We start from the raw sequence: 16,160 nt of genomic DNA on the forward strand, positions 1-16,160 counted from the left end.
TAATACACTGTCACAGTTCATTTTTGTTATTCTTTACTCTCTACTCCAGGAAACATGACCTAGCTTTATCTAGCAAAACCTATCCTGTCTTACCCTAAAATGAGACCATGAGAAAAATATCTGAGGCTACGAAATGGAATACTCTGACTAAGTTTGCTAACAATGAACAAAGACTCTGGACATATAAATTCTGGATCATACTGCAAACTGTTGCAGGTTTTCTACTCTTATCTGCAAAAACCACCTTTTAATGAATCAACATGCTAAACGTAGCCTGTCCAATAGGGTAGGCCACTAGCCACACGTCTAGTGATTAAGACTCTGTTCCACCACAGGGGCCACAGGATCCATTGCTGGTTGGGGAACTAAGATCCCACATGCCATGTGGCATGGCCAAAAAATAAATAAATAAGTTTAGAAGTTCAGTTCCCCAGAAGCACTAGCCCCATTTCAAATGCTCCTCGGCCACATGGTAGTGGTTAGTGGCTACCATATTGGACAGGAACAGCTTATAGACTATCTCCACCACTGCAGAAAGTCCCACCGGGCAGTGTGACCTACACTGAATGGTTTCTAAAGTCTCCCTCAACAAGTTCAATAGCCTTCAAAATCAATCTTCAACACTCTCTCCTGCCCTATGCAGTAATAACTATAAGAAGTGATGATTACAGACTTCTGTATTTATGCCCTCCCCCAAATGACAATATATACTACAAAAAAAAAAAAAAAAATTATACTTAGGAAGAATTAGAGGAAATAAAATTTTTAAATATATCATTATTTCTCCTTAATATATTTGTCTGTACTTCCTACTCATTTTTCAAACATTTTCCTTCATGGTTGATATTAATATTTACCTTTTATTACAAGTAGTTATAATAATATTACATAAACAATAAATGATACATACCCAGGCATGTTTCCTCCAGGTCCAATGAAGGTCTTAAACATTAAGTTAAAAGGCACTGGAGGGGAAAGATCATTTCCAGTAGTGGGAGATTTTACATTATAGTTTACAAAAAGATCTGCAAGTTCTTGCTGTCCATAGTTATCAAGCTAAAGAATACATCAAGAAAATGATTAGTGTAAGAGACTGAGAAAAAATAAGGCATAACAATAAAATATTATATTAAAACCCCACCCACCATTAAAATTCACCCAAAATAAAAATATCAGATTAACCTAATCTTCAAGATATCTATATTAAACCATACCCAACTTACATAGCTTACATTCACCAACAGAGAAATAGAGTGTCTTTGTAGGACTGACCTAAAAACGTGTACCATTTCACAATGAAAGATAAGGCAAAATATCTCTTTTCAATTATAATAGTTATTGGTTGGCAAGAATCATGCAAATAACTTTATACAATGAATTTTACTACTCTGTATACTTAAGAGTCAGGTGCACTTCCCTGTCTATTAATTAAATATCCATGTAACTCCTCTCCCATTAGACATTATGCTGCTAAGCTGCTAAGTCACTTCAGTCGTGTCTGACTCTGTGCAACCCCATAGACGGCAGCCCACCAGGCTCCCCTGTCCCTGGGATTCTCCAGGCAAGAACACTGGAGTGGGTTGCCATTTCCTTCTCCAATGCATGAAAGTGAAAAGTGAAAGTGAAGTCGCTCAGTCGTGTCCGACCCTCAGCGACCCCACGGACTGCAGCCTTCCAGGCTCCTCCATCCATGGGATTTTCCAGGCAAGAGTACTGGAGTGGGGTGTCACTGCCTTCTCCGTTAGACATTATGGGAGAAGCTTGAAGGCAGAAGCTGTGTCTTATTCACTTCTGCATTTCCCAGTGCACTGCACATCCTATACATTGATGATCAATGCCAAACCCTCTAAAATGATATACGATCTCCAATTCAAAAACCTCGAATGACTATGACAAATCATCTAATAGTAAAGAATATTTAAAACTTAAAAAACATCTAATAAAAATAATTAGATAAATCAACTAATGATTTATGGCCACTCAGGATCAGAAAATACTGGGTAAATTGCCCAACTCCACCATGGATAGGTTGTGTGATTCAGGATCAAGTTCCTCCCTAACCTCTCTGAGCCTGTTTGCTTATCTGTAAAATGGGGAGAACAGACTTTACCTCGTTTCTTAGCCACAAAGAGTGAATCAATACCTTTTAGATAAACTATTAATATCATGCTTCATAAAGCTGAGAAGGAATCACAAGCATTAACAGATGCAGAAAATGCTATTATATGCTGAAGCAACAGATGGGCCTCTGCCCAGGAAATCCTTTGGGGCCATTTCAGTATCAGGCCACTTCCATGGGTTTCTAACACTTCACTGAAGATTAAATTGATAAGAATACAGAACTGACCCTTGAACAACACATGTAACTTACAGCCAGCCCTGTCTATCCACAGTTATTCTGTATCTGCAGATTCAACCACCTAAAAACTGTGTAGTACTGTAGAATTTACTACTGGAACACATCACAGTGTACATGGACTCGCAAAGTTCAAACCATGCTGTTCAAGGGTCGACTGTGTGTGTGTGTATGAGATATCACACACATATATGATATGGCAATCAAAATCAAAATCCAAACTGTTTTTCTGGAACATGTACCTGATGAAACAGAAAGTCAGTGCTCAAACTATAAATTCTGACTTAACAAAACAACTACTTCCTGTTTCAGACAATTTATTTGGAAATGAACGAAGCTGTTAAGATCAAAGACACATACACACAAAATCCCTAATAAATCTAAAATCCTGAATGCAAAAGAGAATAATTTAGGTGTAATCTGAGGTGCTTTTCATGTCTTCTTTCTAGTAAGGGTCATGTCTTTGGAAAAGGAAGGAAATGAGAAATGAGGGTGTGGCCGTAACAGTATCAAAGTACAAGAATTCATTTTCTAAGCCATAAGCAACAACGTGGAAGAAATGAGTTTCAAAAAAGGAATAAAAATACTTCACATGGCCCTAAATAAATTGGCAGATGAATCAATAGCCAGATTAAGAAGTTTTTCAATTTAAATGATGAAGGAGAAAATTTCTCACCTAATGTTGGGAAAGCCAGATACTGCAGAGGAAAATCAGTAGGTTTAAAAAACTCAAGGCAACAGTGGAGAAGTGTCCAGTATTTTCCATCAGGAAAGCAGTGTTAGGGAGTCCTCAGTTTAGTCGCTCAGTCATGTCTGACTCTTTGTGACCCCATGGACTACAGCATGCCAGGCTTCCCTGTAAATCACCAACTCCCGGACCTTACTCAAACTTATGTCCATCAAACTGAAGGACCTTACTCAAACTGATTCCATCCAGCCATCTCATCTTCTGTCATCCCCTTCTCTTCCCGCCTTCAGTCCTTCCCAGCATCAGGGTCTTTTCTAGTGAGTCAGTTCTTCGCATCAGGTGGCCAAAGTATTGGAGTTTCAACTTCACCATCAGTCCTTCCAATGAATATTCATGACTGGATTCCAACATTCCAATATTCCAATGAATATTCACGACTACGATTGACTGGTTGGATTTCCTTGCAGTCCAAGGGACTCTGAAGAGTCTACTCCAACATCACAGTTCAAAAGCATCAATTCTTTGGCGCTCAGCTTTCTTTACAGTCCAGCTCTCAAATCCATACATGACTACTGGAAAAACCATAGTTTTGACTAGATGGACCTTTTTTGGCAACGTAATGTTTCTGCCTTTTAATATGCTGCCTAGGTTGCTCATAGCTTTTCTTCCAAGGAACAAGCATCTTTTAATTTCAAGGTTGCAGTCACCATCTTCAGTGATTTTGGAGCCCAAGAAAACAAAGTCTGTCACTGTTTTCATTGTTTCCCCATCTATTTGCCATGAAGTGATTTCACCAGATGCCATGATCATAGTTTTCTGAATGTTAAGCTTTAAGCCAACTTTTTCACTCTCCTCTTTCACTTTCATCAAGAGGCTCTTTAGTTCTTCTTCACTTTCTGCCATAAAGGTGGTGTCATCTGCATGTCTGAGGTTACTGATTATTTCTCTCGGCAATCCTGATTCCAGTTTGTGCTTCATCCACCCCAGCATTTGGCATGATGTACTCTGCATATAAGTTAAATAAGCAGGGTGACAATATACAGCCTTCATTCATGTACTCCTTTTCTGATTTGCAACCAGTCTGTTGTTCCATGTCCAGTTCTAACTGTGCTTCTTGATCTGCATACAGGTTTCTCAGGAGGCAGGTCAGGTGGTCTGGTATTCCCACCCCTTATAATTTTCCAGAGTTTGTTGTGGTCCACACAGTCAAAGGCTTTGGCATAGTCAATAAAGCAGAAGTAGATGTTTTTCTGGAACTCTCTTGCTTTTTTGATGATCCAGCGGATGTTGGCAGTTTGATCTCTGGTTCCTCTGCCTTTTCTAAAACCAGCTTGAGTATCTGGAAGTTCATGGTTCACATACTGTTGAGGCCTGGCTTGAAGAATTTTGAGCAGTTTGAACATTCTTTGGCATTGCCTTTCTTTGGGATTGGAATGAAAACTGACCTTTTCCAGTCCTGTGGCCACTGCTGAGTTTTCCAAACTTGCTGGCATACTGAGGGCAGCACTTTCAGAGCATCATCTTTTAGGATATGAAATAGTTCAACTGGAATTCCAACACCTCCACTAGCTTTGTTCGTAGTGATGCTTCCTAAGGCCCACTTGACTTCGCATTCCAGGTTGTCTGGCTCTAGTTGAGTGGTCACGCCACTGTGGTTATCTGGGTCATGAAGATCTTTTTTGTACAGTTCTTCTGTGTATTCTTGCCACCTCTTCTTAATATCTTCTGCTTCTGTTAGGTCCATACCATTTCTGTCCTTTATTGTGCCCATCTTTGCATGATATGTTCCCTTGGTATCTCTGATTTTCTTGAAGAGATCTCTGCTGCTGCTGCTGCTAAGTCACTTCAGTCTTGTCTGACTCTGTGCAACCCTATGGACAGCAGCCCACCAGGCTCCTCTGTTCATGGGATTCTCTAGGCAAGAATACTGGAGTGGGTTGCCATTTTCTTCTCTAGAAGAGATCTGTAGTCTTTCCCATTCTATTATTTTCCTCTATTTCTTTGCACTGATCACTGAGGAAGGTTTTCTTATCTTTCCTTGCTATTCTTTGGAATTCTGCATTCAAATGGGTATATCTTTCCTTTTCTCCTTTGCCTTTTGCTTCTCTTCTTTTCTCAGCTATTTGTCAGGCCTCCTCAGACAACCATTTTGCCTTTTTGCATTTCATTTTCTTGGGTACGGTCTTGATCCCTGTCTCCTGTACTGTCACGAATCTCCGTCCATAGTTCATCAGGCACTCTGTCTATCAGATCTAATCCCTTGAATCTATTTGTCACTTCCACTGTATAATCATAATGGATTTGATTTAGGTCATACCTGAATGGTCTAGTGGTTTTCCCTACTTTCTTCAATTTAAGTTTGAATTTGGCAATAAGGAGTTCATGATCTGAGCCACAGTCAGCTCCCAATCTTGTTTTTGCTGACTGTAAAGAGCTCCTCCATCTTTGGCTGCAAAGAATATATCAATCTGATTTCAGTATTGGCCATCTGGTGATGTACATGTGTAGTCTTCTCTTACATTGGAAGAGGGTGTTTGCTATGAGCAATGCGTTCTCTTGGCAAAACTCTGTTAGCCTTTGCTCTGCTTCATTTTGTACTCCAAGGCCAAATTTGCGTATTACTCCAGGTATCTCTTGACTTCCTATTTTTGCATTTCAGTCCCCTATAATGAAAAGGACATCTTTTTGGGGTGCTGGTTCTACACTCAGCCTTACTTATTCATACACAAGGTAAAGAAAATCTTATTTCTTGGATGAAAAAAAAAAAAAAAGCATTGGTTGTTTTTTTTTCCTCATCCAAGGAAGTAAATAAAATTTAAGAGATGAGCTGTGGTGGATTTCATGATCAAACATGGTGCTGGAGAAATACTTTGCTTAAAAGGATAAATGAGGTTAGAAATCAGCAACATTCACATACAGGCATGTGATCCTCCTGGGGCAAAGGTGTGCAATATTCATCAATTTTTAATGCAGTTTGTGGCCCCCCAAAAAGGATAAGAACTACTTCTGATATAGAAGGTATTTCTGCATTTGGCTAAAAGTCAGAATAGATGATCTCAACGCCTTCCCTAAAACTTGTCAACTTAAATACAAAACTAAAGGTCTACAGGAAAAGCAGGGGCCTGCTCCATCAGGTTCTAAGAACAGCACATAGTCATGGACAGTCCAATCAGAAGTAGATAAAGTGGCTGATGAGACAGCCTCACACAGATGTCTGCCCCAAATCTGCACACTGAACACTATCCATCCTAGACATTGTCCTGATTTTTGCTATTAAATCCAGAAAACTGGTTCCTGAGGAGAGAAAACTAATTTCATTTCTATTTACACTGACTTGCTAGTTTGGCAGAAATAAAGGGTTAACTATAAAACGCTAACAGAGAAAATAAAAACACAAAAACAGATGATATGAAGGACAGAAGGTAAGCTCTCCTTCTTTACTATTGTGACCAGGTCAGCACAACATGGAATTCAAGTCATCAAATGCTGAAAAGAAAGACAGCACCTACCTGGGTTATCATGATAACGTCTCTCAAGTACTTACCTGGGCCAAGACACTTTCCATCTCTGATTTCTTCTCAGCAGAACACTTCTTATCAGACATCAATTTCTGTAAATGAGCTGCAAGAATAGTGTTGTACATGTCAATTTTAATCAATGAGAAAAAAGGACAATGTACTTTTGAGTTCAACATTGGGCAGGTGAAAAAATGAACCCAAGGATAATGTTCTTAATTTATATGAATCCTATGGCTGATTTTACAGAGACAGTCATGATACTCTCTTGATTCTTTCGGTGACTTAGAATTTCTAATTATCTGTATGTATGTGTGTGTGTGTGTGTGTGTGTGTGTGTGTGTACATATATATATATATTTCCTTTTTTTCCAATAAGGGACTTGTTCTATATACTAAGATCTGTGCACTTTATTCTTTGTATATTATGTCCCAAGAAAAAAAATGTAAAAACTTAAGAGAAATGTTTAATCCAAACCCTTTGCTTTGATCAATCCTACTTGAAAAGATGTTTACCTGAGATGAAAAGCCATACCTTTCAATAGATGGTCAGCACGGAAACACTCTCCATTTTTTAAATCTTTCACCATGAAGTCAGCAAATTTGTCTACATGGCCAGAAGTCCTAAGTTAATACCAAGTCAATTAGTCATTTTCATACAGCTTAACTCATAAATTTTACCTTTTAAGACAATCTGCCATCTATATATTTATCCATAGCTTACATCTGTGTCTGACAGATTAAAGCTCCCTTATCTATTATGGAATATCCCATGGTAGATAAAAATGTGTGCCAAAGAAAATTCTTCCTTAAATCTATTCCTACCTGCTACCCAAGTTTTCCCTTCCCTTACGAAAAAAAATATTAACTAGATTATACTTTTTCACAAATTGTCAAGGTCTGTGCTACTTTTCAGTATCAGTTACTCCATGCCTATCCCATTATTATTAGTGATCCAAGCAAAAGCCAAAGCCATGGGGAATTTGACTAGCCAAGAATTTGTGAGAATTCGAATAGACACTGAACCTTAAAGAAAGAGTTTTCTGCCACTGAAACCTGTAGGGACACTGGTATTATCACTATGTGGCTCCTATTAGTGGAGCAAGTAGCTAAGAATAGGTTGTCTTGATCTTTGAGATCTATCATTAAGAATTCAACTTATTTTAATTGCCTGCATTATTGAGAGAGAGCCTAAAGTATACAAAAGGCTCCTCTGGTGACTCAGATGGTAAAGAATCTGCCTGCAATGCTAGAGACCTGAGTTCAATCACTGGGCTGGGAAGATCCCATGAAGAAGGGAATGGCTACTCACTCCAGTATCCTTACCTGGAGAATTCCATGGATAGAGGAGCCTGGTAGGCTATACAGTCCATAGGGTTGCAAAGAGTCAGACATGACTGAGAGACTAATACTTTCACTTTAAAGTTTATAAATAGCAAAAATTAGCTCTTTAACAGGCAATATTAAATGAAATGATGAAAAATAGTAACAATTCCTCTTTCAGTTTCATATCCTGAAATGAAATCCTGACCTGCTTTCAACAATGTTGGTAGGAAGAATCTAAATTTCTGCATTGAAACATCAATACAAATAGCAGTATTTAATTTAAAATATGTACATAGCTTTGCCCAGCACTTCTATGAATTTATACTAAAGAAATCACCAGGATATACAAAAAATTCATCTATTAGGATGTTCAGTGCCATCAAAACTCAGAAACTAAAACTTAAACGCCTATACTTATGCACCAGCTAAGTAAATTATGCCACATCTGTAACAGAGAATACTATTCTGTCATTAAAAATACTCTTGAAGCTTATTGACATAATGTTCACCTATATTAGGTGAGAGAAAGCTCTGTGCTACTACTAAACACCACACTATGCTACTCCTAAACTTAAAAAAAAGGATAAATACCACATTTTAAATTGGCTATCTGTTGGCAATGAGTATATATTTTGTTTTTATTTTTCAGATTTTCACAATGAACATGGGCAATTTTTTTAATCAAAAAGTTACTTAAGTATATAAATTAAAGAATTTCAGCCTTCAAAGTAGAAATCTTACTTTAAAACTGGCTCAGGGGTAAGCATGGTACAATCAATCTCCAGGATCTGTTCCTCTTGGATAAAATGCTGCCTCCAGGTCTGAATAATATTGTTTTTTAAAGCACATCCAACTGGGCCAAAATCATAAAGACCACTAACACCTGCAAAATGAGAGGAAAATGTACTCTACCTTATCACTCTGAACAAATCAAAGTAAGAAGACATCAGAAACCTGAAAGGCTCACATATTCCCAAAAAATGTATTCAAGCCAACACTTCAAATCTCCTAATTCTAAAGAGTCTTATTTCCAACTAGCTGACAGATGTTTAAACTGAAAAGCTCTTATTCCATTTACTATTTCTGCATGTGAAGGTTGAAATTTCAAGAAGGATTAGAAAAACCTAAAAACAAAAAGAAGTTCCTCTTTATTATGCAAGAAACAAAATGAAAAAGCAGATTATAGTTTTCTGCCATAGAAATGAGAAAATAACTGGCTGCTTCAGTGGAATAACAATGATGCCCAATACCCCGTTCTCCAATTTATTCTTGGTATTTGGGCTACTATTTAAACCTCAAGAAATAAAACATTTAGAGATCTGCTCAGACTAAAAATCAAATCAAGTTTCAGTGGCAAAGTATTGAAAGTTTAATACTGTTGCAATAATCTCCGTTACTTATGAAAAAATATCAGTGAATTATATTTGTCTATATAAATTCATGTAGTGTTCAAAGGGATGTAGAAATTTATCTGCATAGCTAAGAAGAATGTTTTCACCTGGCAGTTGCCATAATGAATAATATTGGAACTAGGGTTTATCACTGCCCTGTGGGGAATGGCACAGTGCAGTTGGCCAGTGCTACAAATGGCCCTCTACTACTCCCAAGTCTCCACTGGGATTTTAAGAAGAGTCTGATATGTACATGGATACATCAAACACTGCCTACCCCTCCAATTCCCTAAGTCCTAATGGAAAAAAAGCCATCTTCAAGAATAAGGAGGGTAGAAGGAAATAAGAACTGGTATCATACCAAATGAGTGACTAAATAAATAAATGCAAGATATATATCCTCTGGTTTGCATGACCTGGTACAACGAGATATCAGTTGGCAAGTTGTGCTTTTCATTTAAGAACCATATTAAGGCCACTAACAACACATTTTTTCTTTCATTAATCCCCTACCTCCATAAATAGCAAAAGCTTGATCATAGAAAAACCTCCTCTTCAGGGTATCTTCCATTTTTGCTCTGTCTACAACATCATCTTTGGGCTGTAACGCTAGCTCCTGTAAGAGATTTTTAAAGAGAAAATATGTGATTGAAGGAGTGAGTGGGAATTTCAGTTTACACACCTAAATTTACTTTATTCCTCAGAATTCAATATAAAATTTATCAGACAAGATTTTCATACCCTTAAAACAATAGAAACCTTAGGGGTTTTTCCCTCTGAGTTACAGAAAAGACACCTTTACTTAATTATTTAGGAAAATGTATGCCTATTCCCAAGATTATAAAACTAAGCTTACTTAGATGTAGATACTGATAAGCAGTATCTAAATTTTAGAGGATCACTGTAGTGAAATAGTGACTTAAAACTCCAAATGAGGAATTCTCTGGCTTCCCAGTGGTTAGGACTGGACGCTTTCACTGCTGGGGCTGAATTCAACCCCTGGCTGGGGAACTAAGGTGTCACAAGCTGTGCAGCTTGGCCAAAAAAAGAAAAAACTCCAAACGATTTCATTTTAGTGATGTGAGATAATTTGAAAGGTTTGTGAGCAGGTATCGGATGAATAAAACTTTTCCTTAAAAGAAAAGATTTTAAAACAGCATAACCATTATTTGTAAATATAAAAGAATTCATCAAGAAGAACACAATTGCCTTCCAGGGAATTAATGGAACACAACCAGTTTAGGGTTTTTGTCTGGTAGGAGAAGGAGTAGGTTAGGGGGAGGAACGTGTTGTAGAAAAGCTGACATTTTGAATTACACATTGAAAGGAAGGAGTCTACCAAGTAGAGAAGGAGGAGAGGGCATTCTGGATAAACAGAGATAGAGCAACTTTCAAATTTTTTTCTAGGCCTCTCCCACCCACAGAGACTAAGTAATGATGAGCAATTCTATAGCTACTTACGTTCCTTTCCGAGGATCCAAGACTCACCTTTGCTTCCAGAATCCTCTTGCGGGCTTTGAGCTCAGCTACCGCCTTATCTACATCTACTTGGGGTGCTTTATCTTCTTTGAGTTTTCGTACAAGATCTCCCTAGCCAACAAAGAGAATCAGTAGTCATGACTGGTTTCAGAAGTAAAGTTAGAAATGTGCTTTTCAGCACATCTTTTAAACAGTATCTGTGTGAGAATGAGGAAATTCAAAGGTTTATTATGTGAAAGGTCATTATGAATACTGTAGGTCTCTGCCCGCAGCATGTATAATCTAAACATATAGACAGGTACATAAATAACTACACTTGCAGAGCAATTATTACTGGTTTGTTTTCTTTGTGGGGAGGAGATGCAGAGAGGAGAAAAGCACTGATCAAAAAGTAAAAACCCTGGTTGTGTCTACCGGGTAAGAATCTGCCTTGCAATTCAGGGGGATAGGGGTTTGATCCCTGGTCGGAGAACTAAGATCCCATATGCCGCAGGGCAACTAAGACCACAGGCTACAATTAGGCAGCATGCACTCTGCAACTAGAGGAAGCCTGCTCCCTGCAACAGAGATCCAGCACAGCCACACACACACACACACAAAATAAGAGCAAGATAAGCACTGAGAACTCAGAAGAACCAATGAATAGACTACCATCTCCTTGAATCTCTGTTTTTTCTTGCGTACAAAAAAAAAAAAAAAGACTGTTTTAGTTTTCTGCTTACTTCTCTGCCCATTTGTTCTCAGTCACTTACCTTCCTCTGCCCTTTACTATTGCATTTTTTTCCTTGCTAATTTCTTTAGACTACTTTATTCACTTCCAACAACCTACCACCTGTACATTGATTTTCTTACAGTAATGTGGTAGAATAAGTAATCTGAGAGAACAAACAAAACGTTACCACATGGTCTGGGAAATTTCAAGATGAGAAATTAAAAGGTATCAAATTAATAGAGCCCTGGGGGGCCCATCAGAAGCAACTGCTCTCTAAAGTAGACCTTCCATAGGCCTTTCAGGATTTTCAGTTTAAGGTTACAAAAATAATAAGCACTCAGCTCAAAATTTTAAAATCCATGAGGAAGAGAGCCACCATGAGTGAGACCCGGCAGAAACAACAAATAACAAAATTAGATCCTTTAAAAGTATTTGAATGACCAAACATACTTTTTAAATGCTCAAGATGTTTAAAGTAAAATAAAAAGAGGAATCAAAAACATGAGTCAAGAATAAGAGACTATCAAAAACAATCAGGGGACTTGAAAAAGAACCACATAGAACATTGGGAAATAATCACTGAAATTAAAAACCCAATGGACAGTTTAAACAGCAGATCAGACAGTTGAAGAGAGAATTAGTGACTTAGAAAAGAAATTATCCCTGGATAATTTTCATTCCATGGAATGGAACAGAAAGACGAAGTTGAAAATACAGATAATCATACACAGAAAAGAGAATGGAAATGGGATACATGTTCTCCTTATTCCCCTCTTGTCAGGAAGCATTTAACAGGAGGCTTCCTGTGTGCTGTTTTGCATCTGTCATGAATCCTCTGTCCCTTATTAATTCCTGAATATTCAGGAATTAAGTGGAGTAGCAAACTACTCCCGGGGCTTAGGAATGCATGCATTGCCTTCCTTAGTTTTTCCATACAGTGATAAATAACTATTTACGACCTTCTTCCTTTTTATGAACCATACGGTAAGAGTGATTATTTACAACCCTCTCTCTTTCATATCAATGACCTCATGTTTCCTTGACAACTTGTACGTTTTTATTTATCTCTGCTGAAAATAGCTACCTTGTAAGACAGTATAAACACCCACACAATGTTGAATAAAACACCTTTGCTCCATCAGAGCTTGAGGCCCCGTGTCTTTCTTTTTTTCCTTCTCTCTCTCTCTCTCAGGCTAATTCTCTGGAGCTCAGAAACCCGTCGTGCTCATTCTCCTGCCCAGGCTTCTAAGACCCTCCTGAGAAGGCGCACTGTGCATTCACCCCCTTGAGAGGGCGCCAGGTGCCTATTGAAGTCCTTTAATGGACTGGAACCTGGTGGTCCGGAGTCGACGACAAGAAAGTAAAGGAGAAAGAGGCTGATATTCCTTGGTTTATACAGAAAACCAATAAAGTCCCTGACACAGGGCTTGCTCTGTTCACAAAGGCCTCAGGCGCCCTCTCGATGGGGTGAAGGCATAGAGCGCCTTTTCAAGAGGGTCTTAGAAGCCTGGGCAGGAAAGTGAACCCAGAGGGCCTCTGCGCTCCAGAGAATTAGCCTGAGAGAGAGAGAGAGAGAGAGAGAGAGAAGACACGGGGACCAAAGCTCTGATGGAGCAAATGTGTTTTAACCAACATGGTGTGGGCATACATACTGTCTTACAAGGTAGTTATTCTCAGCAAAGATAAAGATTAAAATTCAAGACTTACAAAAAACATACATGATTCATATTAAAGAGACAGAGTTGTAAACAATCACTTTTACCGTATGGTTCATAAGAAGGAAGAGGGTATTTATCACTGTATTGAAAAACTAACAAGGAAATGCCTGGATTCCTCAGCCCCGGGAGAGGCTTGCCTCTCCTCTTAATTCCTGAATATTCAGAAATTAATAAGGAACAGAGAACTCCTGACAGATCCAAAACAGTATACAGGAAGCCTCCTGTTAAATGCTTCCTGACAGGTGCCCTCAGGAGCGACACAAGCCCTGTATCAAGGACTTTATTGGTTTTCTGCATAAACCAAGGAATACCAGCCTCTTTCTCTCTTTTACTTTCTTATCATCAACTCCGGACCACCAGGTTCCAGTCCATTAAAGGACCTCAACAAGTGGTACCCGAACAGGAGCCTGGTACACTTTGTAGATTTGGACGGAGTGACCCCAAGGGCCCATTGAGGCCGGTAAGTACTAACAAATGGGTAATATGGCTGGAAAGCCCCATCACTTTTCTACTTTACTTCAGCACTTATTTAAAGTTCAGGGACTTTCAGTTTCGTGTCAGCGAATAGAAGCTTGCCTTCAGACAGTGGCTGAATGTAACCCTTGGTTCCCTGATGAAGGTAGTTTTGAATTAGAACAACATAAAATATTTCAGAATTTTCCTACAAGCCCTGCCCCGGTTGCTCCAAGTGCTCCTCTCCTGCCAGTGGGCACAAATCCTAAAGTTTCTCCCTTGCTAGAACCTAATTATTCTGGCAACGACTCCCCTAAGACACCTTTTGACATTAAAACCAACAACACCTTTCTGAACAACAATAATATACCTACTCACTCTCCTTCATGACAGAGGCTCTCTGAATTGCTGGCTTTACAATCACAGGTCTCTGAAGCCGATGGTTTCTCCGCCTTTCCAGTTTTTAGAAATCCTGACGCTCAAGGGCAAATAATACCTCATTATGAGGGTATTAACCTTCTTCACATGCAACAAATTAAAAAAGCTATAACTATGTACAGCCCACATTCACCTTTTACTAAAGCATTTCTAAATTCTGTAACATCCTCTATTGGAGATTTTATTCCCCATGATTGGCAAACTTTAATAACAGCTTTCCTTAAACAAGGAGAAATTCAAATTACGATGTCATCTCAGATTTTATGACAATTCAAAAAGGGGGATAAAATTGCTCAATTACTTCTTTTACCTTATATTTCTATTAACTCCTCTAATGATATACGGACGGGCGGATTCAGCAGTACAGATCAAAAACAGTCCTTTTGGACATCATTAGTATCTGAATTTGCCTGACCAACTATAAATATCAAAATTAATGGTAAAAGATTTTCTGGTCTCCTCGACACTGGGTCTGATATTACTATTATTTCCAAACATTTATGGCCCAAATCCTGGCCTGTACAAAAAATTTCTTGCCAAATTGCAGGGATTTCTCAAACCAAAGTACAAGAGGTTTATCAGAGTACTCAGATTTATCCATGTGAGAGACCAGAAGGCCAATCTGCAACACTAAGACCTTATGTGATAGATGCACCCCTTAACCTGATAGGAAGGGACTTACTTATGTGATGGCAAACTCAGATATACATTCCACATTTTTCCTAGAGGCCACTGCTCATATAACTTGGAAGAATGACGAGCCCATTTGGACAGAGCAGTGGCCCCTCACAAAAGACAAATTACAGGCGGCTAAGGAACTTACAGATACACAACTAGAATTAAAGCATATTGAGGAATCTTGTTCTCCTTGGAACTCTCCTATTCTCATTATTTAAAAAAAAAAAAAATCTAACAAATGGCATCTCCTCAGTTCAGTTGAGTCGCTCAGTCGTGTCCGACTCTTTGCGACCCCATGAATCACAGCACGCCAGGCCTCCCTGGCCATCACCAATTCCCGGAGTTCACTCAAACTCACGTCCATCGAGTCAGTGATGCCATCCAGCCATCTCATTCTCTGTTGTCCCCTTTTCCTCCTGCCCCCAATCCCTCCCAGCATCACAGTCTTTTCCAATGAGTCAACTCTTTGCATGAGGTGGCCAAAGTACTGGAGCTTCAGCTTTAGCATCATTCCCTCCAAAGAACACCCAGGGCTGATCTCCTTCAGAATGGACTGGTTGGATCTCCCTGCAGTCCAAGGGACTCTCAGGAGTCTTCTCCAACACCACAGTTCAAAAGCATCAATTCTTCGGCGTCTCCTAACAGACCTTAAAGAAGTTAATGCATCTGTGAAACCTATGGGTGCATCACCTACCACTATTCCTTAAAATCGGCATATTATTATTATTGATTTACAAGATTGCTTTTTTAATATACCTTTACACCCTTTAGACCGAGAGAGATTCGCTCTGTCTCTCCCTTATCCTAATCATACTGGACCCCATAAATGGTACCAATGAACTGTACTGCCACAAGGGATGATGAATTCTCCCACCATGTGTCAGTACTACGTAGCCAAAGCCCTTGAGCCTGTGAGAAAGCAATTTCCTAACTTTCTTGTTATTCACTATATGGATGATATATTGTTTTCAGCTCCATCTATCTTAGAAACTTAACACGTTTGATATAGCTCAACTATGCTTAAAAAACTCTGGATTAATCATTGCCCCTCAAAAAATTCAAACCTCTACACCTTACCATTACTTGGGGTTTGTTGTTAATAGACAATGTATTACTCCCCAACTACCTCAGATCCGTACTGATAAATGATCAACCTTAAATGATTTTCAAAAGCTCTTAGGTGATATAAATTGGATTAGATATTCTTTAGACATTGCTAATTATCAACTGAATAACCTATTTAATACTTTAAAAGGAGATCCTGATTTAAATAGCCCTCATTCACTTTCTCAAGAGGCACGAGAGGAACTCTATTTGGTGCAAAGTAAATTACAAAAACAATTTCTTACTCACATCAAACTAGATTTACCTCTAGAATTATTTGTACTCCCCTCTCTTCATTCTCC

The 16,160-nt window shown here is 38.7% G+C and overlaps 1 protein-coding gene across 3 annotated transcripts in view; it reads right to left on the reverse strand.

Annotated features, from left to right (window-relative positions):
* Positions 1 to 16,160, reverse strand: part of GARS1 (glycyl-tRNA synthetase 1) — a 53,542-nt gene that overhangs the window by 24,975 nt on the left and 12,407 nt on the right. For all 3 annotated transcript variants that reach the window (NM_001097566.1, XM_059885431.1, XM_059885433.1), the window contains exons 2-7: positions 10,765 to 10,866; positions 9,790 to 9,892; positions 8,627 to 8,768; positions 7,095 to 7,183; positions 6,589 to 6,665; positions 911 to 1,056 (exon numbers count right to left, since the gene is read on the reverse strand). In NM_001097566.1, coding sequence (NP_001091035.1) covers positions 911 to 1,056; positions 6,589 to 6,665; positions 7,095 to 7,183; positions 8,627 to 8,768; positions 9,790 to 9,892; positions 10,765 to 10,866 — 659 coding nt within the window. The remainder of the gene's footprint in view (positions 1 to 910; positions 1,057 to 6,588; positions 6,666 to 7,094; positions 7,184 to 8,626; positions 8,769 to 9,789; positions 9,893 to 10,764; positions 10,867 to 16,160) is intronic.

The sequence above is a fragment of the Bos taurus genome, chromosome 4 (assembly GCF_002263795.3).
Source record: "Bos taurus isolate L1 Dominette 01449 registration number 42190680 breed Hereford chromosome 4, ARS-UCD2.0, whole genome shotgun sequence".
In the NCBI taxonomy this organism is placed as follows: domain Eukaryota; kingdom Metazoa; phylum Chordata; class Mammalia; order Artiodactyla; family Bovidae; genus Bos; species Bos taurus.